The sequence below is a fragment of the Neopelma chrysocephalum genome, unplaced genomic scaffold, assembly GCF_003984885.1.
Source record: "Neopelma chrysocephalum unplaced genomic scaffold, ASM398488v2 Primary Assembly neopelma1_76, whole genome shotgun sequence".
Taxonomy (NCBI): Eukaryota; Metazoa; Chordata; class Aves; order Passeriformes; family Pipridae; genus Neopelma; species Neopelma chrysocephalum.
Genome location: NW_020897737.1, coordinates 12,515,101 through 12,540,497, shown reverse-complemented (window position 1 = coordinate 12,540,497; position 25,397 = coordinate 12,515,101). Strand labels below are relative to the sequence as shown.

At 37.3% G+C, this 25,397-nt stretch overlaps 1 protein-coding gene across 19 annotated transcripts in view; it reads right to left on the bottom strand.

The window, feature by feature from the left end:
* KDM6A (lysine demethylase 6A) overlaps positions 1-25,397 on the bottom strand; it is a 150,986-nt gene that overhangs the window by 9,527 nt on the left and 116,062 nt on the right. For all 19 annotated transcript variants that reach the window (XR_003535132.1, XR_003535135.1, XR_003535134.1 and 16 more), the window contains 9 exons: positions 12,191-12,320; positions 10,807-10,912; positions 9,765-9,970; positions 7,545-7,609; positions 7,370-7,444; positions 5,875-6,023; positions 4,789-4,903; positions 2,867-3,054; positions 1,567-1,708 (listed from right to left, as the gene is read on the bottom strand). Coding sequence is in view for 8 of the 19 variants with exons in the window: in XM_027689155.1 (XP_027544956.1) it covers positions 1,567-1,708; positions 2,867-3,054; positions 4,789-4,903; positions 5,875-6,023; positions 7,370-7,444; positions 7,545-7,609; positions 9,765-9,970; positions 10,807-10,912; positions 12,191-12,320 (1,176 nt within the window). In the remaining 11 variants the exon portion in view is untranslated. The remainder of the gene's footprint in view (positions 1-1,566; positions 1,709-2,866; positions 3,055-4,788; positions 4,904-5,874; positions 6,024-7,369; positions 7,445-7,544; positions 7,610-9,764; positions 9,971-10,806; positions 10,913-12,190; positions 12,321-25,397) is intronic.

Below are 25,397 nucleotides of genomic sequence, written 5' to 3'. Positions count from 1 at the left end.
TGTGCTCAGTCATGTTTTTCTCCTTTTAAGTGTAAACTGTGGCAAAAAAACCCAAACTTGTGCAAATGCAAAATACAGGTGGCAAAAATATCAAAATCGTGTTTTGGCAAAAACATTCCAGAACTGCTTTGAGTTTTACAGTAGATGCCTGCGGGGCTTGGGAAGATATATACATATATATAAAGATAAAAGTGAAGTAAAGCTTGTAGATTTGGGGTTTTTTTTAAATGGACTTTTGGCTTCCTCCCTCCCACACCCTGTTTCTTTTCCCCCTCTTTCTCATTTCTAACTATTCAGTTTTTATTCTCCCTTTTATGACAGCTGGCATTTGGAATATGAGCACTAATTGCATAATTGAAGGGGCAGGACTGTCAGGCCTTCAGCAAATATTTTCTTTACCCTAGATATCAGTCACTAGATTTTAAGCAATTATTCACACATAAATGCTATCCCATAATCAAGTTCTGCAGCCGCTACAATCCTCCCTGTCTTACTTCCAACATTCTTGGTCCTTATAAATTTAACATTTCACCAATTCCACCACTCTGTAACAGATGTTCAAGCCTAAATTAAATTCCTACTGTAAAAAGGTGTCTCACTCAGATGTCACCAATAAATCCTACTGGGGGAAAAAATTGAAATTCCTTTCCTTTGCCCTTTTTTGCAAGTTAATTCACCTGTTTTTTTAAAGATCCATTTCAAGGCACGTAATAAAAGGATTCAACGCTTGTGGATCCAGGATGTTGATAAGACTAAGAAATGCTCAGAAGTGCTTTGGTACTTAGGCAAAATAGAGAGTGCTGCTACCAGAGGATTCTCATGATGAGTAATTTCCTTTGGAATTCATTCCCCCACTTTCCTTAAGACAAACCTACGTTATAGCTGAAATGGTCATTCATTCCTCAGCCTAGGTATGATGCTGCAATATGATTTATATTTTCTTGAGGTTGCACTTTTCAAAGAAAATCACTAAAGATGCTTAAAGCCTGGAATATTCCTGCATTTTGGAATATGCGTATGAAAAATGTCACTAAACTCAATTATCATTTTGCACATCAATCAATTCATTGTTCAAAAGAAAGAGCAAAGGGAAGGAGGCTTTCAAATTCATACTTGCCTCTATTTAAAAGATTTATACTGGATCTCCAAGTGACAGAGTGAGAACACTAACTAGAAGTTCTAGAAATGTAAAATTAAGTTTAACTTTGTTGTAAAAATGAATAAATATTCTAATATTTGGGTTGATGACCTAATTTTCTTATTTCTGATCGTATGTATTCCGAGCAGCTGTTGTGATCTAAGCCAATTGTTTCTGTAAAGTGCTGAATTAAGTCTATGGCACATTTAACTAAAAAGTTACTTAGATGATTCTAAAGCTATGCCACAACAACATCACATAACACATAACAAAATCAAGGATATCTATAAATGGTGTGTTTGAAAAACAGGATCTAAAATAATTTTGGTTTGGTTCTCAGGAATGGTCTTACAAAGAATTACTTACAAATCGACTACTGGTTTATGTATGAAAAGCATACAACAGATGTTCAAAAAAGTAAAACTTACTTTATCATTTCAAAAAGCTTTGGATCTGAGACCTTGATATTTCGAGCCATATTCCATGAAAGATGAACCATGGGTACTATGGACTTCACGCTCTGCAGCTTATTCCACTCGTACCGTTCCACTGCCAATTTGTATTGACAGGCTACACAAAAACAAAATCATAGTAGCAATTAATCAAGTTTAGAAACATTTATCAATCAAGATAATTTGGTTATAATAAAAAATTATATATTTTACAGTCCAACTTCATTTGCAATGACCCACTCGTCGCAACTACATTTCAATTCTATAAAGTCTTTTAAAAAGTGTAATTTATGATGCTAAAAGAACAAATATCACAGCAGCAACAAATACCTGTGAAAACGAGTTACTGAAAAGTGTTCCATTTCTAAGGTGAACAGAGTGCAATATTTCAAAAAGAGTTAATTACTAAACTTTCAAATATTCCACAATGAAAAAAAATCTAGATCTGAAATGTCTGCATCTCACTCTATTCACTCTTTATCATAATTTTACACTGCTATGGTATATAATCTCTCCTTGAGAGATTTGTTGCAGTGAGTCAGACTTTTCATTAAGCAGCCTACTCACCCCACCCTTCTTTTAAAAATGTTTTACAAAATTTACTGTGACTGAACATGTGAGTTCTGTATCAGTCAATCATACAATCCTAGAGATATACTGTTATTGCACCATATAAAGACACACTTTAAACTACCTAAAAAACCCAGAAGTTTTTTGGAAGTACATTTTCTTCAAATGCTTGACAGAATCTCGTTTTAACTGAAATTTCTTTCCATGCTCAAACCTAAAAACCTTTCAAGACTACAGTTCAAAGCTAAAGACTTCTAGAACAGTAGGTCTGAGAAATCTAGTGATCTTTCATGAACAAAATTTTACAAGTGTTTGCATTTCCTGATGCTTTCACCAAAGAGCTACGAAGTACCCCCACCAAAGTTAGAGAAACTGTTATACAAAGTAGAGTGCAGTTTGCTGAGAGAACAAATTTTGGGAGAAAAAGAAATGGCCTAGCAAAACAATGCATCAATTAATATAAACATTTTATTCTCACAAGCCCATTCAAAGCACAAGCGCCAAGGCTGCATTCTTGCTGCTTTCCCTTCCTCTTACAATGGAATTATTTACAGCCTTCAACACATCACGTTTTAAAAATACAGCACATTGATTATTTTTAATCTACTAAAGCATGGTAAATTAGCAAGAAATGGCAGGTTCTGTGACACAGGCAGTACAAGGACCCCTAATTAAGCAGTTCAGCCCAGGCACTGCTCAAACATACCTGTAAGAGGGCCAACGTTCCACGCGATGTTGTTGCACCAACCGATAGCCTGAACCCAGTGAACAGTGCCAGCATTTATCCACACCAAATCCCCCGGTCTCTGAATAAATCTATAAACTGGGACATTGGCTTCATACAAATCTTCCAAGTTTGGCCACCAAGATCCCATTAGGAAATTCATATTGTTCCTGAAACAACAGGAAATACGAAGTCTTCAGCATTTACCAACAGACATGTTTAGCGGCAGATACTTCAGTGAAATTACCTGCAAAAACTCATCATCACCATAAATAACTTCTGCAGCTAATCAGTGACCCAGGAGGACTAGTCAAAAGGAAAAGTTTCACATATAGAATTCCTGATAATAATTCCACATTTCACATCCTGCAGTAACAGAACATCTAACCATCCAACTGCCCAAGTAAAGTCAGTTTATGGCTTCAGGTTATGATCTGTTTTCCTTTACATTTCCCAGTACTTCATTAATATTGAGGCAGAGAAACCCTTGGTCAGATCTAGTGTGACACTGGTTCTGGATGCTGCTTTTTTAACCAGTGCTTGATTTCCATACAGACCATACCAGCTCCTAAGGAGCTTTGAACACGTACTCACACTGTCTGTGTGTGAATGTGACACTTGTCCACACAACAAGCAACCTCTTGGTAAAATTTCAACTGTGATCCACAGGTCTATGCTATGTTCAGCCAAAGAATGTCAACTCTCCTGAGAATCATGGAAAAACACCTCCATATGGATTTCCCAAGTATGGACTCTTCCACTAAGGTAATGCAAAATAAAGTCATTTTACTCTGCACCATGAGAGGTTACTTGCAATGCACAGTTTTCAAAGACAATTCAGTGCCTCTTACCAGGCACTGCAGACCTTTTGTGAGGTTACCAAGATCTCAGTTTCTCTGTCACCCTCAGAAAGACAGTGTCACGAGAGTAAAAGGCATTTCGTGTCAGCGACATTGCAATTGCATCAGTGGAATTACATTTTTGAGATGGCCAATCTTTGGAAAGGTGGATGGAATAAGAACAGTTGTCAGTAGATAGGCAGAAAATACAGACTACAGAGACACTGAGATTTATTTTCAGAGCTCTGGAAAAGTCCTGAAGTCAAAAGCTTAATCCAGTTTTAACTGGGCAAGACAAGAAAAAAAAAATTCTCCCACAAAATCAACTTCAGAGGCTACTGCTTGAACACCAGCATGATTAGGGGACACAACTGCTGCTCCCCCATCTTTTTTTTTGTGGGTGCATGTGCAAACATGTATTGCTTTGTTTGTTTTTCAAGCAACCACTCTACACAGGGCACAACACAGAAACCCTAATCTTAAGAGCTGGCTGAGCAGCTCCCCAGTGCTCAGGGTGCCTCAGTTTTTCCAATGAAGCACAATAGCAATAGCAGAGGTCAACTTTAACATGCAGGACAGAGTGCCTGGATAAACAGCAGGGCTATGATGGATTTTCTGATGCGGAAAAATTACTACTATGAAAACTGGAATGATGCCATATAGTACACACTGGTAGCAGGCAGCTACTAAACTTCTGAGCCCCCTTAATGTAGTATAAATGTGAATCTTGAATCTAGATGAGCATTTACTACTACCAATCTCTCATTTCTTGTATTTCCTTCATTTCTATTTTGGAAAAAAAAAAACAAGTAATGGACCTAATGTCAATTTTTGAGAGCAAAGCTACCACAGGCAATCCAAGTTTCTGTACATTGTACAAATGTTATATTTTGTATGAATTCTAGATTTTTTTATTTTGACTTACTTAAAAGACTCTTCTGACTACATGGAAAACCCTTAAAATAACATCCCCATGCAACACCCTCGTTAATTTCCCCCCTCAGGTCTCAGAAAGGCACAGAGAACTTGATAAAAATAGAGAGAAAAACAGCATGGTCAGCTTACTTTTCACAGAAGTCATTCATGACACCCCAATAGCTCTCAGGGACAACAAACCATTCACAGTCACCTGGACCAATATTTATATTTACTGAACAGAAGTTGTTATTTTCTTGATGACCTGATAGAGAAAAATAAACAAACTGTATATAACATTGTTCTACCAAAATAATGCTATGAAAATGCAAAGATACAATTACTAAAAAAACTTACGCCACAGTTTAGGTATTTGTATTTTTTATATGACACATAACACTGTTTAGGTGCTTCACACAATTAAGCTACCAGTGACAAGAGAATTCTCCTTTGTTAGTTTGTGGAAAATGAAAAGTTGGAACTATCAATCTTGTGAATCTGACCAATATTTCAACAGTTCCCTCCCTGCAGAAATAAATGCTTCAAAAGCTCAGATTTTCTGTTTCATGATATCTCTTGACAGTCCCAGTCAGGTGCAAAACTTCATCATTTCAGGCACTGAAAAGACAAGTACTAAGAAAACCCTTCCGAAAGAGCTTTCAAAATCAATGTAGAAATGCCAGTATTTTATCTTCTTTTGACAGCTGGAAAACTGAGCCATAATCCCTAATGGAATTTTCTGAAGTTGTACTTCAGAAAAAAACAGATCCTAAAATTTAGTCCAGATTCCTCAAGTCTCAGTCCAGGCCCCTAACACTATTCATCATGGAGGGTTCAGTCCTATTCTCAGACAACAAAGAATCTAAAATACTAAAAAACAAACTGATTTTTATGATTGCACAAGACCTACTTGGGGAGCCTATAAATACTTCCAAGGTACGTAAAATACGAATACTGTCCAAACCTATCCTATTTTTCCCCTTAAAGAATCCAACACTGCATGCAAGAGGTCAGTATGGCAATTATCCAGCACTGCAGAAATCCAGAAATTTCCACTATAAGGGAACTCAGTACTTTGCACACATGGAGCTCAGTTAAACAAGTAATAAAAGAAATACTCAATAGGTACAATTTTATTATGTTAAGGCATGCTGTGAGACATAGAAAATCTGCAGGGCAGTTAAATCCATACCTCAGCAGTAGAACCTGATTTTTTCATGCAGAAATTATACTCACCTGGTGTCCTGCTTCCTGGAACCTTCATGTACAGCTGCACTGTGTTCATGCCCAGGATGGTATGACCAACATGGCTTAGAAGATTTCCTGCTGATACCACACGTACAAAAGCAGGAAGTTTTGTCAGTTCATGGAGTTGCAACTTCCACCTGCAGCAAAATAGCAAATTGACAAACTGTGAATCCCTAAAACTCTCAGAAGAGTTTGGGAAGTACAAACATTTTCGAAACATTGTTAGCACAGGTATCTGTGTTACTCTTTCCATTTTGAAGTACTTCCAAACACAACCACAGATCTGACAGGCAAGTTGAGGGGAAAGAGAGTTCAGCAGCAAAAGCTTAGAATACAGATCAGAAGATCTGGTATCTACTGGGATCCTACAAGAACAATTTAAAGTATCAAAATCCAATTCCCTAAGAGCCTCGGGTTAGTTATGCTTAGGTTAATGTAAAGTCTCTCTCCCAGTAGTTTATTCCGAGTGATAGTTTAGTAGCAACTGTTTTGATCCTATGGATGGAATTTCCTTTAGAATAAAATAGTGTTGATATTTGAAATTTTACAACCACCTCTAATCACATAAGTGCATACACACAGTGATCTTCCAGTGATTATACCACAAAAGTCCTCATCATCTTAAGCAATCCTTATACCCCAGACATCCTAAACTTTTATTCTGCTCTAATGATTGAGGAAGACCACAAGTTTTGCCCTCCAGCTGGTAGGACTGACAGTCTAGACAAACTGGACTTTTTATGGAAATATGTACTAACTGGAAACTGAACCAAGGAAATAATTACTACTAGACAATAAAACCATGTTTTCAGAGTATTTCTAGTATTTTCTGATGTTTTTCTAAGCTACCTTCATCTACTCACAGAAGGATATATAAAGAATACTCATTTATTCCCTGTTTTTTTGAGGCTCTGGGAGAGGTATCATGGCTTGTCCACAGGCAAGCACTGGTCTGGTCTTTACTACATATTTTGATTTTGTTCCTGGATAAAGAAGTAAGAGTTATGAAAAAGTGGAAACAGAAAAGATGACAGTATGAATGAAAAGAAAAAAATCCCATCCTGAATAACAAAAATTGAGACAAACAAAGAAGAAAAAAACTTCAACCTCACAATTTCTACACAAAGACTAAAAACTTGGTATTGTCAGAAGCAATTAAAGTTGTAAGCAAATGATTTAAAGCCTCATAATGAAACAAAGGGAATGGATTAGAAGGAGGACTAGAAAAAACAGTTTTTGATGGATGTTTAAATTCATTTCTGGAAAAACAAAAATCCTGGAAAGAAAAGTCTGAAAAGACATTTTAGTATGAGAAGGACTTGTAACAACAGTTTCAAGACCCATTTCATTGTGGAAATGGGGTGTGCAACTGGAATTGGGTTTTTCAACAGACTGACTGATGTCTGAGAAGAATACACTGGATTTCCAGGGGTGTCATACTGTAGAATACCACTGTGAGCAGCAGAAAGTGTAATCAACTTACTTCTTGTCATCTGACAGGTCAATGTTGGTCCCAAACTTGATTGTTTTAAAAGGTCCTCTTCTCCTCCTCCCAGAGCTACAAATGTAAAAAATATAAACAAGCGAATGTAAAAAATGGAAATGTAAAATACCACATAAAACCAACTACAGAATTAACAGAGTTATACCACACTTACTTATCAGAAGATGTGGATTCATTATCTGAGTGGTCCTTGTGGTGACTCTTCTTCTCATTTTCCTCCTATAAAATGCAATTTTAAAATATTTATATATATATACACACATGCATAAAAGAACATATGTAAAATTTACAGGTATAAAGTGATAACGAGGGCATAGACAGAAGCACATTTGTTTTGAGACGCTGAAACAATCTTTGAAATATCTGTATCTGAGATTTTGTGTCAATATTTCCGTCAAGAAAATAGAAAAAGTTAGAAAAACAATTCTTCATGATTGCAGATTCAGTGAAACTCAGGCCAGGACAACAGAAAATGCCTACACTGTAAACATTTCTGGCCTGCATCAGAGGTGCAAATGAGTCTGTTGTTTTGCTTCCTTATGCAGGTGAATCCCATCTTAAGGAATACTGTTAACTTTTTCAGACTAGAACATCCACCTTCCTTCAAAGTCACGCAGGTATCCCGAGATGAAACTAGGATGACTAATATTTATAAAACTAATTTTCTAAAATCCATTACATAAAATCTCTTGAATTTTTCATAGCCATATGCTATTTTAGCACTGCAGTGGCTGGGACCATGACTAGTGGAAAAAATCCATCCAATATTAAATGATGCAATTTGATCTTTTTAGCAGAGCACATTCAAACTCCTATTCTAAAGACTTCTATTTTGGCAAGTATATGGACACAGAAGGAAAAAGGAAGAGACAAAAAGGAGGAATGAACTGTCTGGAGTCTATCCAAAGATCTCTGGCTTTGAATGGGATTGTTGTTAAACCTCAAAGTGCCCTATGTACCTGAGAAAGTCTTATTCATCCTTTGAATGAAGGACAAAGAGAAACAAAAAGGAACCTCGTGATGATGGATTTATCAAATACTGCAAGACATGTTAGGAAAGCAATGTAATAGCTGTGAGAGGAATAAAGAAAAAAAGATCACTTAGGGCAAGCCAAGAGGACTGTGGCTGTAGAAAGAAATAAAGCTTTGATTTGAACACTGAAAAGTCACCTAAGGACAGGTCAAAGCAGTGTTAGGCAAAGGACACATGTACACTGTCTTTCTAATTTCCAGGGGAAAAATGAAAATCATCACTCTGAAAATTATTTTATGTATTGCATTTTTATGACCAATTTGTAAAAGTGAGAAAAAAATCCCAGAAAATCCTGCAGTTCATATACTGGTGCAAATCCAAAGGTGAGGCTTTCCATGGTAAGTGATCAGCATGTGTTGACGTTATATATATAACGTTCCAGTGTTGTAATATTTTCCAGCACCTCTGGAATAATGTGCAAGAACACAACGCTGGTGTGACTGTTCAAGGAGCACCAAAAAAGTTCAGTCAATATCCTACCTACATTTATTACTGCTGCAGAGGAAGAAAAATCCCATTTATGCCACAAGCTCTTGATGACTTCCATGCCCCACACTTCCCAAAGGTTCCCTTTTCTTCATCCTGTGTCAGTCTTGCTGTCTAAATTCTCTTTTGTTCTCTTCAACTACCAATTAAGTTCTTTGTTTCTAATCCTTTCCTCTAAAGCACAAAGTTTAAATTTGGATTTTCTCTTTCCTTTCTTAGTAAAATTATTACTGTTTCTGTGTAATGGCAGTGAAATCACAGAATCACAGAGCAACAGAATAGTCAGAGTTGGAAGAGACCTTTGGAGACCATCAAGTCCAAGCCCACTGCCAAGGCAGGCAGGGGAAATATTATTTCCAACATTTCACCCTGTCACACATCCGAAATTTTCGAAATGAAACTGTTATGTTTGGAAAGCAACAAAAGACAAATATTAGTGTAAACTTCTAGTAAGCCACATCCAAATTAATTCAGTAGAATGAAGAAATCTGATTTCAAATTATGTGTGAAATTAGAAGCAACCCAAATTAAAAAAACCCCTATTACATTCCAAATGCTTTAATATGATTTTGACATTACTATATGAAAGCTTAAACTATCAAGCTTTTAAAATATGCAATAACCATGAGCTTTATGTTATGAAACTTAAGTTTACAGTAAACATTCCAGAGGAACAATAACATTATTTGACCCTCTATTCAAAACAGATTTTGCAAATTTACCTGTGCTCTTCATGCTTAAGGAAATGAATCCTTTCCCTTCGCAGCTTCTGTTTGTTTTCAACAGCCATTATTAACTGGTTCCAGAGTCAACATACAGTTTGTGAACTATAACAAATAATAACAATGAACTTACCCTTAAAGACTCCTGGAATGAGGAGGCCTGGTACTGTGCATATTTAGCAATTGTTGTGTGAGATCTACTGCTTTCACAACGCCAGATCTTCTTTGTTCCAGTGGGGTCCCAGTTTTCGTCTGCTGGCTGCAGTAGTTGTGTCCTTACTTCTACTATGTGTTCATTATTCGCTTCTACCAATGTCTTAGTAGAGAAGAGTCCTAGATCTAATAAATAGGAATAAAATTAATGAAGGACAGTTAAAGCATAATAAAAAAGTTTCAGGAAAATACCTGGAGTTATCTAAAGGTTTACCCTAAAGCACTTTTCTCCCTCAGCCTTCATAACACTTCCCACCTGTACATTAATTATTAACACTGGTGATTAACACTCAAACAACTTTTCTCCACACAACAGCAGAAACTCAGAATAAACTTGGCAGCTACTCTGTGGATTATATTCCAAGAAATATTTTACATGCCTTGGGTAAAAAAATCTGTAAACAATGTTTAAATCTATTACCAATTAAGTATTTTTCAGAGCAGCTACTCTGTGGATTATATTCCAAGAACCATTTTACATGCCTTGGGTAAACAAATCTGCAAACAATGTTTAAATCTATTACCAAGAAAGTATTTTTCAGACCAGAGTTATAAATGCACTTCCATCATATAACATATTTACTACCAGCACTGATAGTTTATTTGTCTGCAGACTCCAAAACGTTGTCTGCAGTCAGATTTTAGATCATTAAATCTGAACACAGAGACATGCATCCAGTTTTTACAGGAAAAACATCTCCCTGTAAATTTCCATATCCACAGTTTAGCTCCTCTCTGTGCTCAACAAAATCTTCTCTATTTGTGGTGGGGTTTTTTGACACGATCAAGATTAGAAAAAACAGCAAATTGAGAAATGACACATTACCCTATAATGATTTGGAATATACAAGTAATAGAGTATTACAGAAATAAAACATCCACTTTTAAGAACTGAGAGGTTTCTCTTTAAAAAAACATATTTTTTTTTTCCCAAAAGTAAAAAAAAAATAAAGTAAATTTACCTAATTTAAGCGCTCCAGCAAGGCCACGTATTACAGTAACAGGGTTGTTTGGATTTGTACAAAATTGATGTAAAGGTGGAAAGAAAGCATCTCGTTTGTTTTCCAACTGCAAAATTGTAACGGAATATTAGATGTCAGATCAATTTAGATTCCTTATTTGTAAAATAAGAAAGAATTAAAAAAAAAAGAGGTAAAAAGAGAAACAACAGAAAGAAAGCGGGAATTTTCTCCATTTCCCCTCACTGTGGGCAATGAAGAGCTACATCACTACAATTCTTTCTATGGTTAATGCTGGGTTCACTCCTGAAATTAATTTGTTACTGTAATTTGTTTCTTGGCATGAATTATTCCCAGGCTGCTTTGGCTTTCGCAACTCAGGTTTCCTGCACTTAATTTCTTTATCTGACAGTAGCCTTGTACATTCCCTAAATTTACAGAATTCCCTGAAGAGTAAGATAATACAGTTTCCTTTCAGAGGTTAAAAAAAGCTAATTCTACACATAATGTATACAAGAAAGGGTACAATTAAAAGGCTACTCTCATGGTGTATTTTGGATGTCCAGCTTTGGATGGACAACACTGTGACAGACTTTTATTAAGGTAGATGAATTCAGGTGCAACACCCATCCAACTATCCCATCCAACTTAACCTGGCTCTCAGGCAGATTCCTGTAGTATTAAACTGAAGTACCAACCTCTTCTGGCCCCCAAATGGAGCTGACCAAAGCTGACTTGAGCTTTTTACACTGGCTGTAATTTATTCTTCTCTTATCGAGGAAGTGGATATCCTATAATTTATTCTTCTATCACTAAGGAAGTTAGCTCAATAAAGCTATTATGAAACTTTATTTCCAGAACAGAAGTTTTAATGCCTGCCTAAGAAAATACTACCCGACCAAATCCTGCCTTTTCCTAATGACATTCTCTCTTCTTAGCATCACTTCATCTTTTATTACTTTTTCTTCACTATATTTTGGAGCAGATTGTTATGAGAGTTTAGCTGAGTTACTTGCTCACTTATACATAAGCATACTTGCAAAAAACTGTACATACATATTTGAAATACTGTGCATTGTACCTAATGAACTGTTCTGCTTATTCTGCCAACATTTTGAGTATTAAAAATAAATTTAAAAAAGTCTGAAGCGTTTTGCTCTTTGTTTACCAAAATTCTTACTTTACAAGTACTTTAAGAGCCAAACTATGTCTCCAAATTTTCTTTAAGGTTAGCATTTTTCCTGCTTATATGCTAGTCTGGAGAGCACTGTAATTAGAACCCAGTGATGAATATTGCATCTTTAAAATAATTATGTGACATAATTCAGACATCCAAACAATTACAAAAGACAGGCAGCAATGCACTTCTGCCACTTGATTTACTTACATAAATACTAGGTGTAGGTGGATTCAGCTTGTCCTTTGGCAAGGGAGGGTATGGTGGAGGCGGTGGTCGTGGAGGTGGGCATTTATCCAATAGAATACTACTGTTAGATAAGCCATTTTTACCCAGATTCCTAAAAGGAAAGAAGAGCTGCCTCTGTCAATGCTTGACAAATAAAATAAATACATATTGGTGCAATCTCCTATGCAAAATAATGTTGTAAAAGGAGAAACTGTAACTTAAGATGCAAATAAGGCCCATATATTTTAATCAAGAATTTTCAGTGTATAATTTGCTATTATTCAAAATTATTCCCACTTTGCCTGCCAAATCTACGACAGCGCCACTATTAGTTAGAAATACAGCCATTTTAAACACAAGCAAGTGACAAAATTTAACAGAAAAAGCAGGCTTCAACTAGAAATGGAGAAGAACCTTATCAGGTGGATGATCATTTCACAGGAGCTGAGGAAGCGCAGTCCGGTGCTGAGCACTGTGGCAGAGCAAAAGTCAGAAAATGACAATGTCTCAGCCAAAAAAACCTGCTGAGTCACAAAACCCAACTACAACTACAGATGCTGAATGAACCACCACCTACCCCTCCCTGATTTACAGGTCTTGGAGCCAAAAGGAGCCATCGCTGCACAACCCATTTTTTTGAGCAACAGAGGAAATGCCCCATCCCGAGCAAGTTTGTTTGTCAACACCCCTGTGTGTAACTTCACTGAGAACCTCACTGCTTGTATTTCCAGTCTTTCACTGGATATTACCAAGTGTGGATAACCCACTGTATGTTTCACTTTTTCTAGAACAGAAGACCTGAAAAATCTCATTCCCAGTTTAGCCTATAGTCAATACCCAGTTACCATCACCAGGAAAGTATTTTTTTATAAAATCACCCCTTACATTTTTGTTAAAAATGACTCAACTACTTCAAAACTCTTCCAACCAAATACTATTCAAATCCTTCTTCCAACCTCACTTGATTCACTAACTGGTGCTACATCCCACAAAATGGGATGTTTCCAATGCATAATTTGATCACATTTTTATAAAACTCACTGGCTATAACAAGAAAGTTGTTCTGGTAACAACAGTCTTCAGCAGAAAACACAGCTGACTTCTATTAGACAGAACTCCCAGCAATGGAGTTTGTCTGTAAAACAGAACCTGTGATGCTGTATTGAGAAACACTGCAGAGCTGGGTGCTGGCATGTGACAGCTTAAAATTAAGTTATAGCACAAACCACAAGTAAGGTGGACTTGAGGGCTGAGATCAGATCAGACTGATTATTATGACAAACACTTTAAAGAAAATGAGAAAACATCTCCTGTACCCCAGGCTGCAGCAAAGTATCCTGAAAAACTGGTGGCCATCACAACAAGCCAAGTCAGCCATTCAGTTCAGAACACGTGCCAGCTTTGTACCTCTGACACTACTCTCCTCTGACAGAAGGTCAGAGCAATATAGAGACATAATTAACAACTTCTCCAAAGCACATCTGCCAAAATACCACACAGTTTATTCCTTGTGACAGGTGAGTCCAAAGCCAGAATAGACTGGAATTTCAAAGGGAGTGAAAGAACGATGCAGAAGCTTTGATTAGGCACCATCCAACATGGCAAAAAAAAAATCACTGACCAGTGCTTAATGTCTGATGGAGTTATTGCAAACACCCCACTGTCCCCAAACACACAAATACCCTCCAACAAACCAAAACAAAAACAGAACCTCAAAATAACATGGCAATATAAAATCACTACCGCACAGAAATTTTTTGACCACAGCTGCATTAACCTGAGATTCAGACCATCTATACAAAGTGAAATTATAATCTAAACAGCAGATATTAGAAGTTACTATAACCTTTGCATTACCAAACTGAAAAAGTGAAATTAAAAAAAAGCAAATGCATAGTATTAACAATAGAAGAGAATTTGGACAAAATTCAGTTTGCATTGATAAACAGTTCACAGGCAATTTCTCAGGCATTGAAGATGAGAAACACAGAACTTGAAGAAAAAGATACATTGCTCAGAAGTAGTGTGACTTCAGCTACTGAAGTCACAGCAAGGTGGTCATCTCAGCGAAAGCTCAGTAAAGCCACAGTGGGGTCTTCAGGGAAGGGGGGCAACAGAGAGAGGAGAAACTTCTATACACTAGAGAAACCACATGTCTGAAAAGGCAAAGGAGATAGAGAATAGTAGAGAGGAAAAGATCAGATAAAAAAGGTTATATCATACACTCAGCGTTTGAAGCTGATATTACCAATTCCACACTATAATTTCCTATTAAGTTATTAAAACCCTCTGTAGAAATTTTAAGAGAGAAAAGGGGACAAAGAAAAGCAAAGATGAGATAGCAAAACATTCATAATTCAAGTGACACAGGAAACAGATGGGCAGAATATTTAAAGAGATCTTTAACAGACCAGCTCCACTCTATCATCTTTTTTTTTAAAACTATGAATCAGAATAACTTACTATTAATAATAATGCAAGAGAGCTATTAAAGAATAAATCTGTAATTGATAGTATGCCAAACAGAGCAATAGAAATTATAAAAAACACTACAGAAGTACTAAAAATATTTGCTACCAGCATCTGAAACGTGAGTAACCACTGCCAGCCTCCACCTCTGGAAATAGAGAACTATGGCCAGTGCAAGGAAAGTGAAAGACCCTTTTTGACCACAGAGACTGTGATGAAAATCTCACAAATCTCAGTTTCGATAATGTAGTTTTGGAGGATTTCAATAGTGGTGAGAGGATTTCATACTGGCTGAAAGAGGTAACAGATGCACTGCTCAAGACAAAACAAGCCCCATAAAGAAACTGGATACCCAGTCACCTACAACACCATGATGGAGGAATGAAGAGAAGGACAGGCTTCATTCATTTATATTGACTTTCCACAGGAAACTGGCTTGTCATGGACTATGAAGGCAGGAGAACACCCTTCACTCCCACAGTGGGAAGAGAAGGCAGGAGCAGCTGTCAGGCTCAGAAGTGCAGCCTGTCCTGAGCCACAGCTGCAGCTACTCAGTACAGGGCAAGTTACTTGATGAGTGAAAGCAATAACAACTCAAGGGCTTCACCCTGAGGATCAAACTCTCACTGTCCAAGCTTAGGAGCAACATCAACCACCATGGATGAAACAGGTACCTCGATTTCACAGAATCAATTAGGTTGGAAAAGACCTCCGAGACCATCGAGTCCAACCTGTGACTGAACCTCGTCAACCAGACCATGGCACTGAGTGCCACATCCAGTCTGTCCTTAAACCCCTCTGGGGACAGTGACTCCACCACCTCCCTGGGCAGCCCACCCCAATGTCTAATCACCCTTTCTGTGAAGAAACTCTTCCTAATGTCCAACCTAAACCTCCCCTGGCACACTTTAAGACTATGTCCTCTTTTCCTATCGCTGGTTGCTTGGGATTATTTCATGTAATCATGGGATCTCTTGAATAATCAATCATCACATTCATTAAAACACCTTTTTTCCCTATTCTACTGCTTTCTAGGATACATTCCCAGACCTTCTAAAAAAACCAGATTACAGCCTTCAGTCTCAGAGCAAAACTTCCCCTCTGGCTGTACCAAGACACACAGGTGACCAGGAGAACAGGTGTGGCACAGTTTGTTTCACAACAGTCACCTGTCCCCTTCATTACACAGCACTCACTCCCCAGCCTGTGCTTTTAGCAAAGAGCAGCACAAATAACAATATCTAGGGGTATCCTGACAAATGGAGGCTGATGGCTTAGCCTGGGATGAAGCCTTCATCCACCTACCACACTTCTTCCCTCGAGTTTACTATTGTCACAGCAGCTTGTCATGCAGGCAGGATGTCCCTGCCCCACAGGAAAGTAGACTCCAGTTCCAGCCTCAGAGACTCCCCTGCTGGAACTCTACATCACTATTAAAAACTAAATAAAACAAGACCAAAATCTGATCTCAAGGCAGTATCACTGAACCATTTACAACTACATGAAGCTTATCAGGTAGTTGCTAAACACTTCTAAGGTGCTGTATCGACTTTGTGTCATCCCAGCTGACTAAAAGATGATACAATGCAACTTTAAAGCTACTTGTGTTAGAAAGCTGAACCGATTTTAACTCTATTTTATTATCAAAACTCAAGTACATCAAGAATATTCAAGTTTACATGATAAAACCTATTTTCTGAGAACCAAGAATCGTTATCATTAATTACCATCCTTTTAATTTATTAAATTAATTACCTCAGTAGTTTTATTATTTCACTCAAGCCTAATGTCAGACTGAGAAAATTATGTCTGTTTCTCAGAAAGGAGCTTCATAGTGCTCTTCAGGTCCTCTGGAACCTTTCCTGTTTTCCAAGAACTATATTAAAAAAAAATCATTATGAAGGATAAACAATCCTCTGGCCTACTCTTTCAGAGCTCTCGGATGGTATGTTATCTGGGCCTCTGGCTTAACAATGCCAGATTTAAATATAACTACTGTTTAACCTTCTCCTTGAATATTGTGAAAACAGGGAGTGTGTTATAGTACATCCCATGATGTGAACATTTTATCTGCCTTTTTCCCAAGCACAGAAAGAAAATGTTTACTGAACCCTCCTGCCTCTACAGACAGTTCTAATAGTTCCGTGCAGTCATTAAGACTGGTATTTTTTGTGTTTCTTCTTTTTCATTCTTGTCTACAGTTTTTCCTCTTCCAAATGTAATTTCTGTGTTTTCTAGAACTCTTAGCTTCAGTACTTCTGAAAATGTTTGCCCTTTTTGTTTTCCATTGGGAGATTATGACTTTTTGATGATAATGAAAAGCTCCTGAACGATTTCCAGTTATCCATACATTTGGATTTTAGGTGTAATTTACAGGTCAAAACACAGTAAGTTACAATTATTTGCGCTTAAGCAGTTATTTTTGTTGTGAAGGCAGTTTAAGTGAATTATTATTTGAGGATTAGCTGCATGAGAATTACAAGGTTTTACCGCTCAAGAGATTACAGTTATTCTCAAGAACAAAATTAATACCCTCTCTTCCCCCAATAAAAATCACATTTAAAATGAATACAAGGAACTGTGGATTTATTTGATGCTCTATCTCAATTCTATCAGAATTAATTAATCTACAAATAAGAACGAACAAGACATTTTTAAAATGTGCCTGCAGAAGGAATCAGCCATAGCACTGGGATGCACAACACACACTTAACCCAGTCCTGACTCAAAACAGAAATACCCACCCTTCACAATTAGCAGATACAATCAGTTGCTTTCATACCATGAGTAATTACAAAACCACAGAGAAACGTCTGTCAACCCCCGTCTCTCTGGAAGGAGGTGGTTACACACAACACCCAGCTTGGGCTCTCCAAGGCTCAACCTCCCCAAGCTCCTTCTGTAGCCAGGAGAGAGAGACAGAGGAGCTCTCAAAGGGGAATACAGAACTCAAGTCAAGCTTACATTATGCTTAAATGCAAGTAATACCAGATAATTAATTATACAACCTGTTTATTATGCAGTTCTCTACCCCAGCCTTTCACATTTCACAACCAGGTACTAAGCTGGCAATACTCCCGGAGATCTTTCGTTTTAAACCTACAGAAAACCCTACAATAGAATTGTGGATTTTCTCATTATGCAAATGTATTTCTAATTGTTTTTGAATTCTGTTCTGGTTTTGACCTCAATAGTACAGGTTGGCAGTGAATTTCATAGGTTAATTATATGTTATGTAAGAAGTAATGTTCCTTTTTTTTTTTTTCTTAATGACTTTTTACATCTTTCCTTTCTATTTCATTTGCTAATCACCTTGCTCTTAGCCTGTAAGACAAACAGAATCACATTAATGACTTATGTAAGAAAAGCATTATAACAAGGGGCACCAAACATTTTCATACACTTGCCTTCCCCCCTAAACTATAAATCTTTCCTATGGTTTTTCACTCCCAGATAATTCCACTTCCATCTGCAGATTTCTGTATTTGCCTCTTGAACAAAAAAATAATCTCTTATTCTAAGCAGGGTTTAGCTTGTGAAATCACAGTATTTCAAATTTTTTTCTTAAAACGTTTGCTACAGTAAAGTTCATGTGCCAGAAGTAACTGTGCCTTTAGAGCAACTGAGCAATTCTGCCCTGAAGCCAAAGAATCTTTTGCTTGTAAAGAAAATTCTCAATAAAACAAGAACTGCTTTCCTTTTTTTAAGAACAAAACATAAACTTAATCCAGTTCCTTATCCACAAAACACTTCCCTCAAACAGACTCTGGCTCTTTTCCTCTGGACCAAAGAGTTCTCAAACCAGTGAGTCCTGAACTGACTTCCCTGAGCTTATCAGCCTCTAACCTACACCTCTCCTTTGCTTCCCCCAATTAAGCCAAATTAAAGCTTTCAAGTTCAAAAATGTGTCAGAGTTTTTAAATTAGTCTTTCCACATATCACCATAAAAATGACAACAGCAACTTCCAGCTGACACCAAGTTGCCCCGTTCCCCAGCTGGGCTCTTCAGAACTGACAAAGGACCTCCTGCACAGATTTCTCTAAATCGTTATCAAACAGAAGTTTTGTTCGGGGCTTTCCCTGTTCTTTCAAGGCTGTGAAATAAATTAAGAAATTACGAGAAAAAAAAATAACAACAAAGATATTTCTTATGTCTTTTAAAAGAAATGAAACAAGTCAACTCTGGAACTTCTCTATTTGCTTGAAGGAAGGACTTGACCTCAGCCTGGTTTTAGAAAGGATAACTGGCAGACTCTCCTAACCGAGATGGATACTGGATTTTTATCTCTCCTCCAGGATGTTAATTAGATGAAACACTGAGCAAGAAATCAGCTGGTTTCACTTCAGTAGAAATAAACAGCTCAAGTGTTACATCTCAAGTCTTGTGATAATGTTTCATTAATTCTCCTTTCAGAAGGATTGCTCACAGGGAAAAGATACTTACATTTCTAAGAGCACAAAAAAGAGCTCTTGATAACAGTCTCTTTAAGGAAACCTGATACACAACCAGACAAAGCAGTACACTCTTCTTCTTTTCCCCATGTATTAACCATCAGCTTTTCTAGTAACAAACTCAGAGCAATTATTCTTAGCGTATTTTTTTTATTTTAATTTCACGTTTTTCACATATTCTCAAAAATTACTTGGGGTTGTGTTGGTTTCTTTTGGTTTTTTTTTTGTAATGACGTCAACAGGAGATTTTCTCTAGGAATCTCTGGAAGGATAATTAATTTAATAGTACACTCTTTTATCTGTTAATTTACTCAGAGGCTTAAAGATATTTAGTTTACTATGTAAACAGTTTACCAAACATAGTAATTTAGTTGTTTTATAACCACCTTAAAATTTACTGTTGCAATCAGTTTTATTGGTAGGAAAGACTAACCAAATCACACTTACACTTCCCAGAATCACCTCCTCAATTCCTTTTCATCCTTACACTCCAACAGCAGTTTAACAAGATGAGCACATTTGCCACCCTACTGTTCTCCAAAACAGCATCTTAATGAGATTTGCATATTCGAGTGAATGCAGCTCAGCCCCTGCATTTCTCAATTCCTTGCGGCTTTTCACTGACATTGTCTGGCCCTTCAAGGGAAGCTCCTTGTAGGAGTATCAATTGCTACGCCAGCACCCTACGTCTGACCCCTTCTCAGCCTCCTGAACAACCTCATTTCACCCCAGGAACAGAATACGGCTCTGTTAAACATCTCCTCAACATTCTCGCCGAGGAAGATGGATATAAAGAAACTTTTCAGCCTCTGCAATTATCTTGCCCTACTTAAGTGCTCACTTTACTCTTTGGCAAAACAAAACATTTACCAAGTGTCTTTCCACAGACCAGACAACCCATTCACACCTAATAAAAGGAGAATGAAATGGACTTTTCTATTTGGAATGTGTTTTGCATTTTATGATACAAAGCATCTCGTTTCACCTAATGGCTTCACTTGAACAGCTTTTATTAAGACAACACTTGTTTACATAAAGCAAAATTACAGTCTCCCAGCATTTATTTTTGCCTAATTCCTATTTTATTTTGTACTTCCCTATCTCTGATGCTTCTTTGTTCTTAAGCAACACACAAAATCCAAGCAACATTAAGAGGTCAGTTTTTGGTGGAGCATTACCATGTTGCCTCCTGATAAAATCCCTCCTGTGAGATGAGGAACTTCATTATCCTGCACTTCACTATCCTGCAGTAGGTCAATTGTAGTCAATCAACTCTTGTGCATTACTTAATCCCAAACTGCTGCTAATTCCAGGTCTTTTGTGCTCTAAGCACAAATAAACCTGATGGGTCTGAAAGATGCAAAAAATGGCTTCTCTTAGACAAGACTTTTTTTAAACCCTTAAGCACTTGATGAAAAAGATTATTTACCAAGTACATTTCTGAGGAATTTCAAGGCGACTTAAAAGTAACATAAACACTCTGGTTTTGAAGTAAGCATATAGTAAACAGAGCCACATGCAGAATAATGAGGAGGAAAACAAAAATGATTAATCTAGTGCTCCAGCTATAAAAAACCCAAGTCCCATCCACCTGTTCCTACCTGTCAAAATGTCTATTTTTCCCTAGAGAATACCATCAAGACAACAGCGCAACACGTTGTACCAAGTAACTACTGTCAGACAGCAAGAAGAATAAGCCAGAAGATAACAGAATATAATTATCCACATTGGAGATGAAGCCAGAGTTGTCTTTCTCAGCATCAAATAAAACAAGGGTGTGTATGTAACAACTGACATATACCAACACATATACAGTGTAGCTGTACATAATTACGGATATTGTACTGTATTATGTACACTGTGCATAATACAGTGTAGCTCCAATATATAAAAACTAATACTTCAGGACAACTCCCCTCTCCTCGTGCATGAAGTTTATTCTAGCACAGGTGTTTGGGGGGTTGTCTTTTTTTTTCTTCCCTTTAAAGGAAAAAAGAAATCAAATAATTATTTTTCAGGTTTTCTGCTCTGGATAGCTTTTCTTTAATTTTTACAGTAATTCTAAAAATCAACACTTCTGGTCACAAATTCACTTTAAAGCCTCAAGATACCACTTACAGAGACAGCACACAAATGTACCCAGTACTATGGGAACTACTTTCAATTCTTTGCTTTTGCATTACCTTACTCTGTGTTAAAAGAAAGGTTAACATGCAGTATTGAAGTTCATACTATCTGATATATTACTATATAAACTTCTTCTACTATGCATAAATATTGACTTATTTTCCAAATTAACAGGGCTTTGAGCAGATTATCTTCCAATATTCTCCCTCCTAGACATTTTTCCCTAAGTGAATCATGCACACAATATCTACGACAACTCTGCTGCTCCAGAGCTGTCATGTGCATGCCTGTACATACTCAAACTCTACAAAAGCAAGAGCTAATCAATACATGGCTGGAACAGCCTTATCCTCAAATTCCTGTATATAAACTGTCAGCCATGTAAGACTGGCAGGGGGAAAAACCCACACTATTAATATATTAAATAGTGTTTGTGTTATATAGTTATTATTTTTATTCGTATGAAAAAAGCATGTAGACAGAAGCTTTCCCCAGCACAGGTGAGTTACAGCAATAATGAGCCCAACAGAATTTTCACATATGGGAAACTAGCTGGCTGCCTTTACACTTCAAGCTTACACTAAAAATTAACCTTGTTGTTAGTCCCACAAAATTTCTCAGAATATCTTGTTATTATTAGCAGACACATGCAGAGGCTTTCCAGAAAGCATCATTTGACTAGGAGAGGTCCTGTCTCTAAACCTGCAAAAGCAGTCCCAGCCCAAACTGAAGCATTTCTTGACATCAGAGTTGCTAAAACAACACAAGTCTCTCCTCCACTTTTACCACTGCTCACCTTTCCTTATTATCCACCTTCTAAGTCCTCTGCCTTGCTGAATGAAGGTGCAGACAGGCTGAAGAGGGAGCTCTCAATCTCTACTCAGTAAGAAAGAAACAAAGGAAAAAAGGCACATCTAACACTTTCTGAGCTGTCTGCAAACTACACAGGGCAAAGTATTAGCTTACCTCTGTTGACAAATTATGGTTATGTGAGCCTGGCAGAAAATAAGGACTATATGAACCCAAGTGAAACACCTTTATGAGATTCCTTTTATCTTGGAAATTAGGTATCACTAGGAATACACCACCTCCATCAATGAGCACAAAAGCAACGACTTGTATTAAAAGCTGGATTAAGATTTTTGTAGTAAAAATGCTCTACGTTTTCCTACTTACCACAAACTCCAGATCTCACCTATAAAAAGCTTGAAGACTAGTGTACTAAACCCATCAAAATGCAACATTTGAATAGAGGCTACATTTCCCATTTCCCTCCTGAAAAAGCTATGTGCCAATTTTGAAGACAGATCAGCTTAAACTTCAAGAGAGAATTTAATGTAACAGTTTATTTTATTAAAGTCTGTAACAGTTTATTTTATGCCTACTTGCAATGCACTCATCCTAACACCACACATTGAAGCTATTTTTATACTTCTACCAGCAAGAACAAATACATGGTCCCAATTAAAAATTAAAAAAAAAAAGCTGTTAAGCTGTTAATTTTTATGAATGAAATGTGTAGAAGTGTCACCTGGAAATGAACATTACAATTAGAATTAATATTTAAAAGATGACAAAATAAGCTCCCTATAGATTTTTTCTCTCTTTTGGGAAATTTATCTTTGTAACACATGGCTACAGACTGCTATAACATGGATCAGTATTAGTCATCAAATCCCACAACATTAGAAACTAGTAACTCTCCGTCACAGTAACAGATGCAGGTTTTTCTGTAGAATGATATAAACATGCTTTTATATCATTTTTTTAACATCAAAAAGAGTTATGCTCAAAACCACCACACCTGCTATATAAAATATAGCAAACACATATATATATATATATATATCCCAAATCAAATATTTTGGAGTAAAACATACTGAGATGGGAAAAGCTCCAACAAGAATTCCAACACAGAAAAATACAGATAACATTTCAACTAAAAGAACTGTAAGCACAGTTCAGTATGGAAAACAGCAGAGTACAAGCCAAAATAACCACGTGCTTGTGATTGAAGGGACTTCAGTGAACTTTAAAGGCATCTTAGGCAACATTTTCACAAAAGGCAACAACTCTAAGACATGGCTACAGAAAGTACCGTGCTCCAAATGGTCATTTCAATTTCTCAGCCTGTTTGGATTTCAAATAATTATTTTATTTTTTTTTGAGAAAGCAGGCAAATCTCTCAAAAGACTACCTAGAAAATCTAAGGACTTTGAGATAGTTTACACAGAGGAGGCTGCAAGCAGTAAGCACTAAATGCGAACTTGAAAAGCTAATTACTGTCTCCCAGGCACCCTGCTAGTAAATGACCAGAGATTTACCTCCAGCAGTTTAAGATATTATTGCCCTCAGCCCACTCTCCTCCTCTGCCACAGGCCACTGCTAAGGTGGCTGAATTTGCTGCATTTCTCCACCACTGTAGCTTACAGGGTAACAATATCTTTGCCAGAAGTCATTGCTAAGAAATATTATCTGAATTTCTACAACCCAGCCTTCCATGCTCTGTGCCATCCAGCATCACCAGCAATGAAGACACCTGGGAAAACACCGTGTAATCCATACAACCACACTGCAGTCACTGCCAGGTCTTCTAGTGTCTGGCCCCACTTTTTGCCCTTATCTATTATGCATCTCATCCAAAAAGGTTCAATGTTACTGACTTAAGACAAAAAACAACAGCAACGCACCTGCTAATCAAGTGGAACATAAGATGGATCAAGACTTACACCCCTGAAGAGTCAAAACTGTCTGCACTGCAACGTGACAGACTCACAACTCGCTGCAGGACTGGGTTTCTAAAGCACAATCCACCACACAAAGAGCTCCTGTGCTCGAGCTGGAGATGCTGAAACCATCACTACCAAAAAAAGCCATCTCTGGTACAGAACTGAGGGACAAGCTGATACACCAGATGGCCGTGTGACCACTCAGAGGGACACCAACAGGCGAGAGAAATGGGCCAAGAGGAATCACAGGAATTTCAGCAAAGGGAAATGCTGAATTTGGACAATGCTCTGAGGCACGTGGTGGGATTCTTGGGGTGTCCTGCGCAGGTCCAGGAGTTGGACTTGGTGATCCTGATGTGTGCCTTCTAACTCAGCATATTCTACGATCCAAAGTCCTGCAGCAGGGGAAGAATAACCCCATGCACTGGTACATAAGAAAACAAAGATTTTTTAAACTCTAGGGGTGACCCAATACTGGAACAGCTTGTCCACAGGCAGGCTGTGGAGTCTCCGTCCCTGGAAGTATTCAAAACCTGGCTGAACACCGTCCTGAGCAACCTGCTCTAGCTGGCCCTGCTGTGAGCTGGGAGGCTGGATGAGATGATCTCCAGACGTCCCTTGCTGGACCTCCCACCTCAACCTTCTGCGATTATTTATAAGTTTTGCAATGAGAACACTGATTTGTAATGACAGACTAAGTCTGTATGACATACTTGTATCAAGAAGAAGTATTTTTAAGAGCTTAATACCAGCACTGAACAGGATTGATTTTTTTTAACATTCATAATTTTCAACATTGTTGCTGTTGTTCCTTGTCTAAGCAGAAGTGCTTGTACTGCACCTATAAACTACATCTATATAACAAGTAAAAGAAAAAAACCCCAAACAATGTATTTTCCTTTAGCATGAGCTGTATCCAAGCTCCTTTACAGAAATTAAGCCTTAAACCCCATGAAAAAGATATATGTTTTGAAGCAATAAATTTATCTGACATTTACCGGTATCATGTCCCTATTTCAGAAGTCTTTCTTCTATAAGAAAACAATCATATAAATGCTAGAAATAAAAACACATTGATGTAACCATTAGACGCAGGTATCAAAAACTTTTTTGGAGTTTAAAACAGACCTTTCAACTATACTCTCAACAGTAGCCAGAGTCTCACGAAAAAAATCCACAGGTTTTGAGAAGAAACTGAGGATTCTACAAATTGATGCTATAAAATATTTCAATATTCCAACTATTTTAAAGCTCTTACGCTTTTAAAAGTCTGATGTGTTGTGCTTCTTTTAACTCAAAAACGTTTTTATTAAGAGAGAGCTATTCTGGCCATCTGGTAATCTGTACATTAGATTCAATTTATCTGGAACAAGATTTCACAACTTTTCCACTCTATTTTCCCTACACTGAAA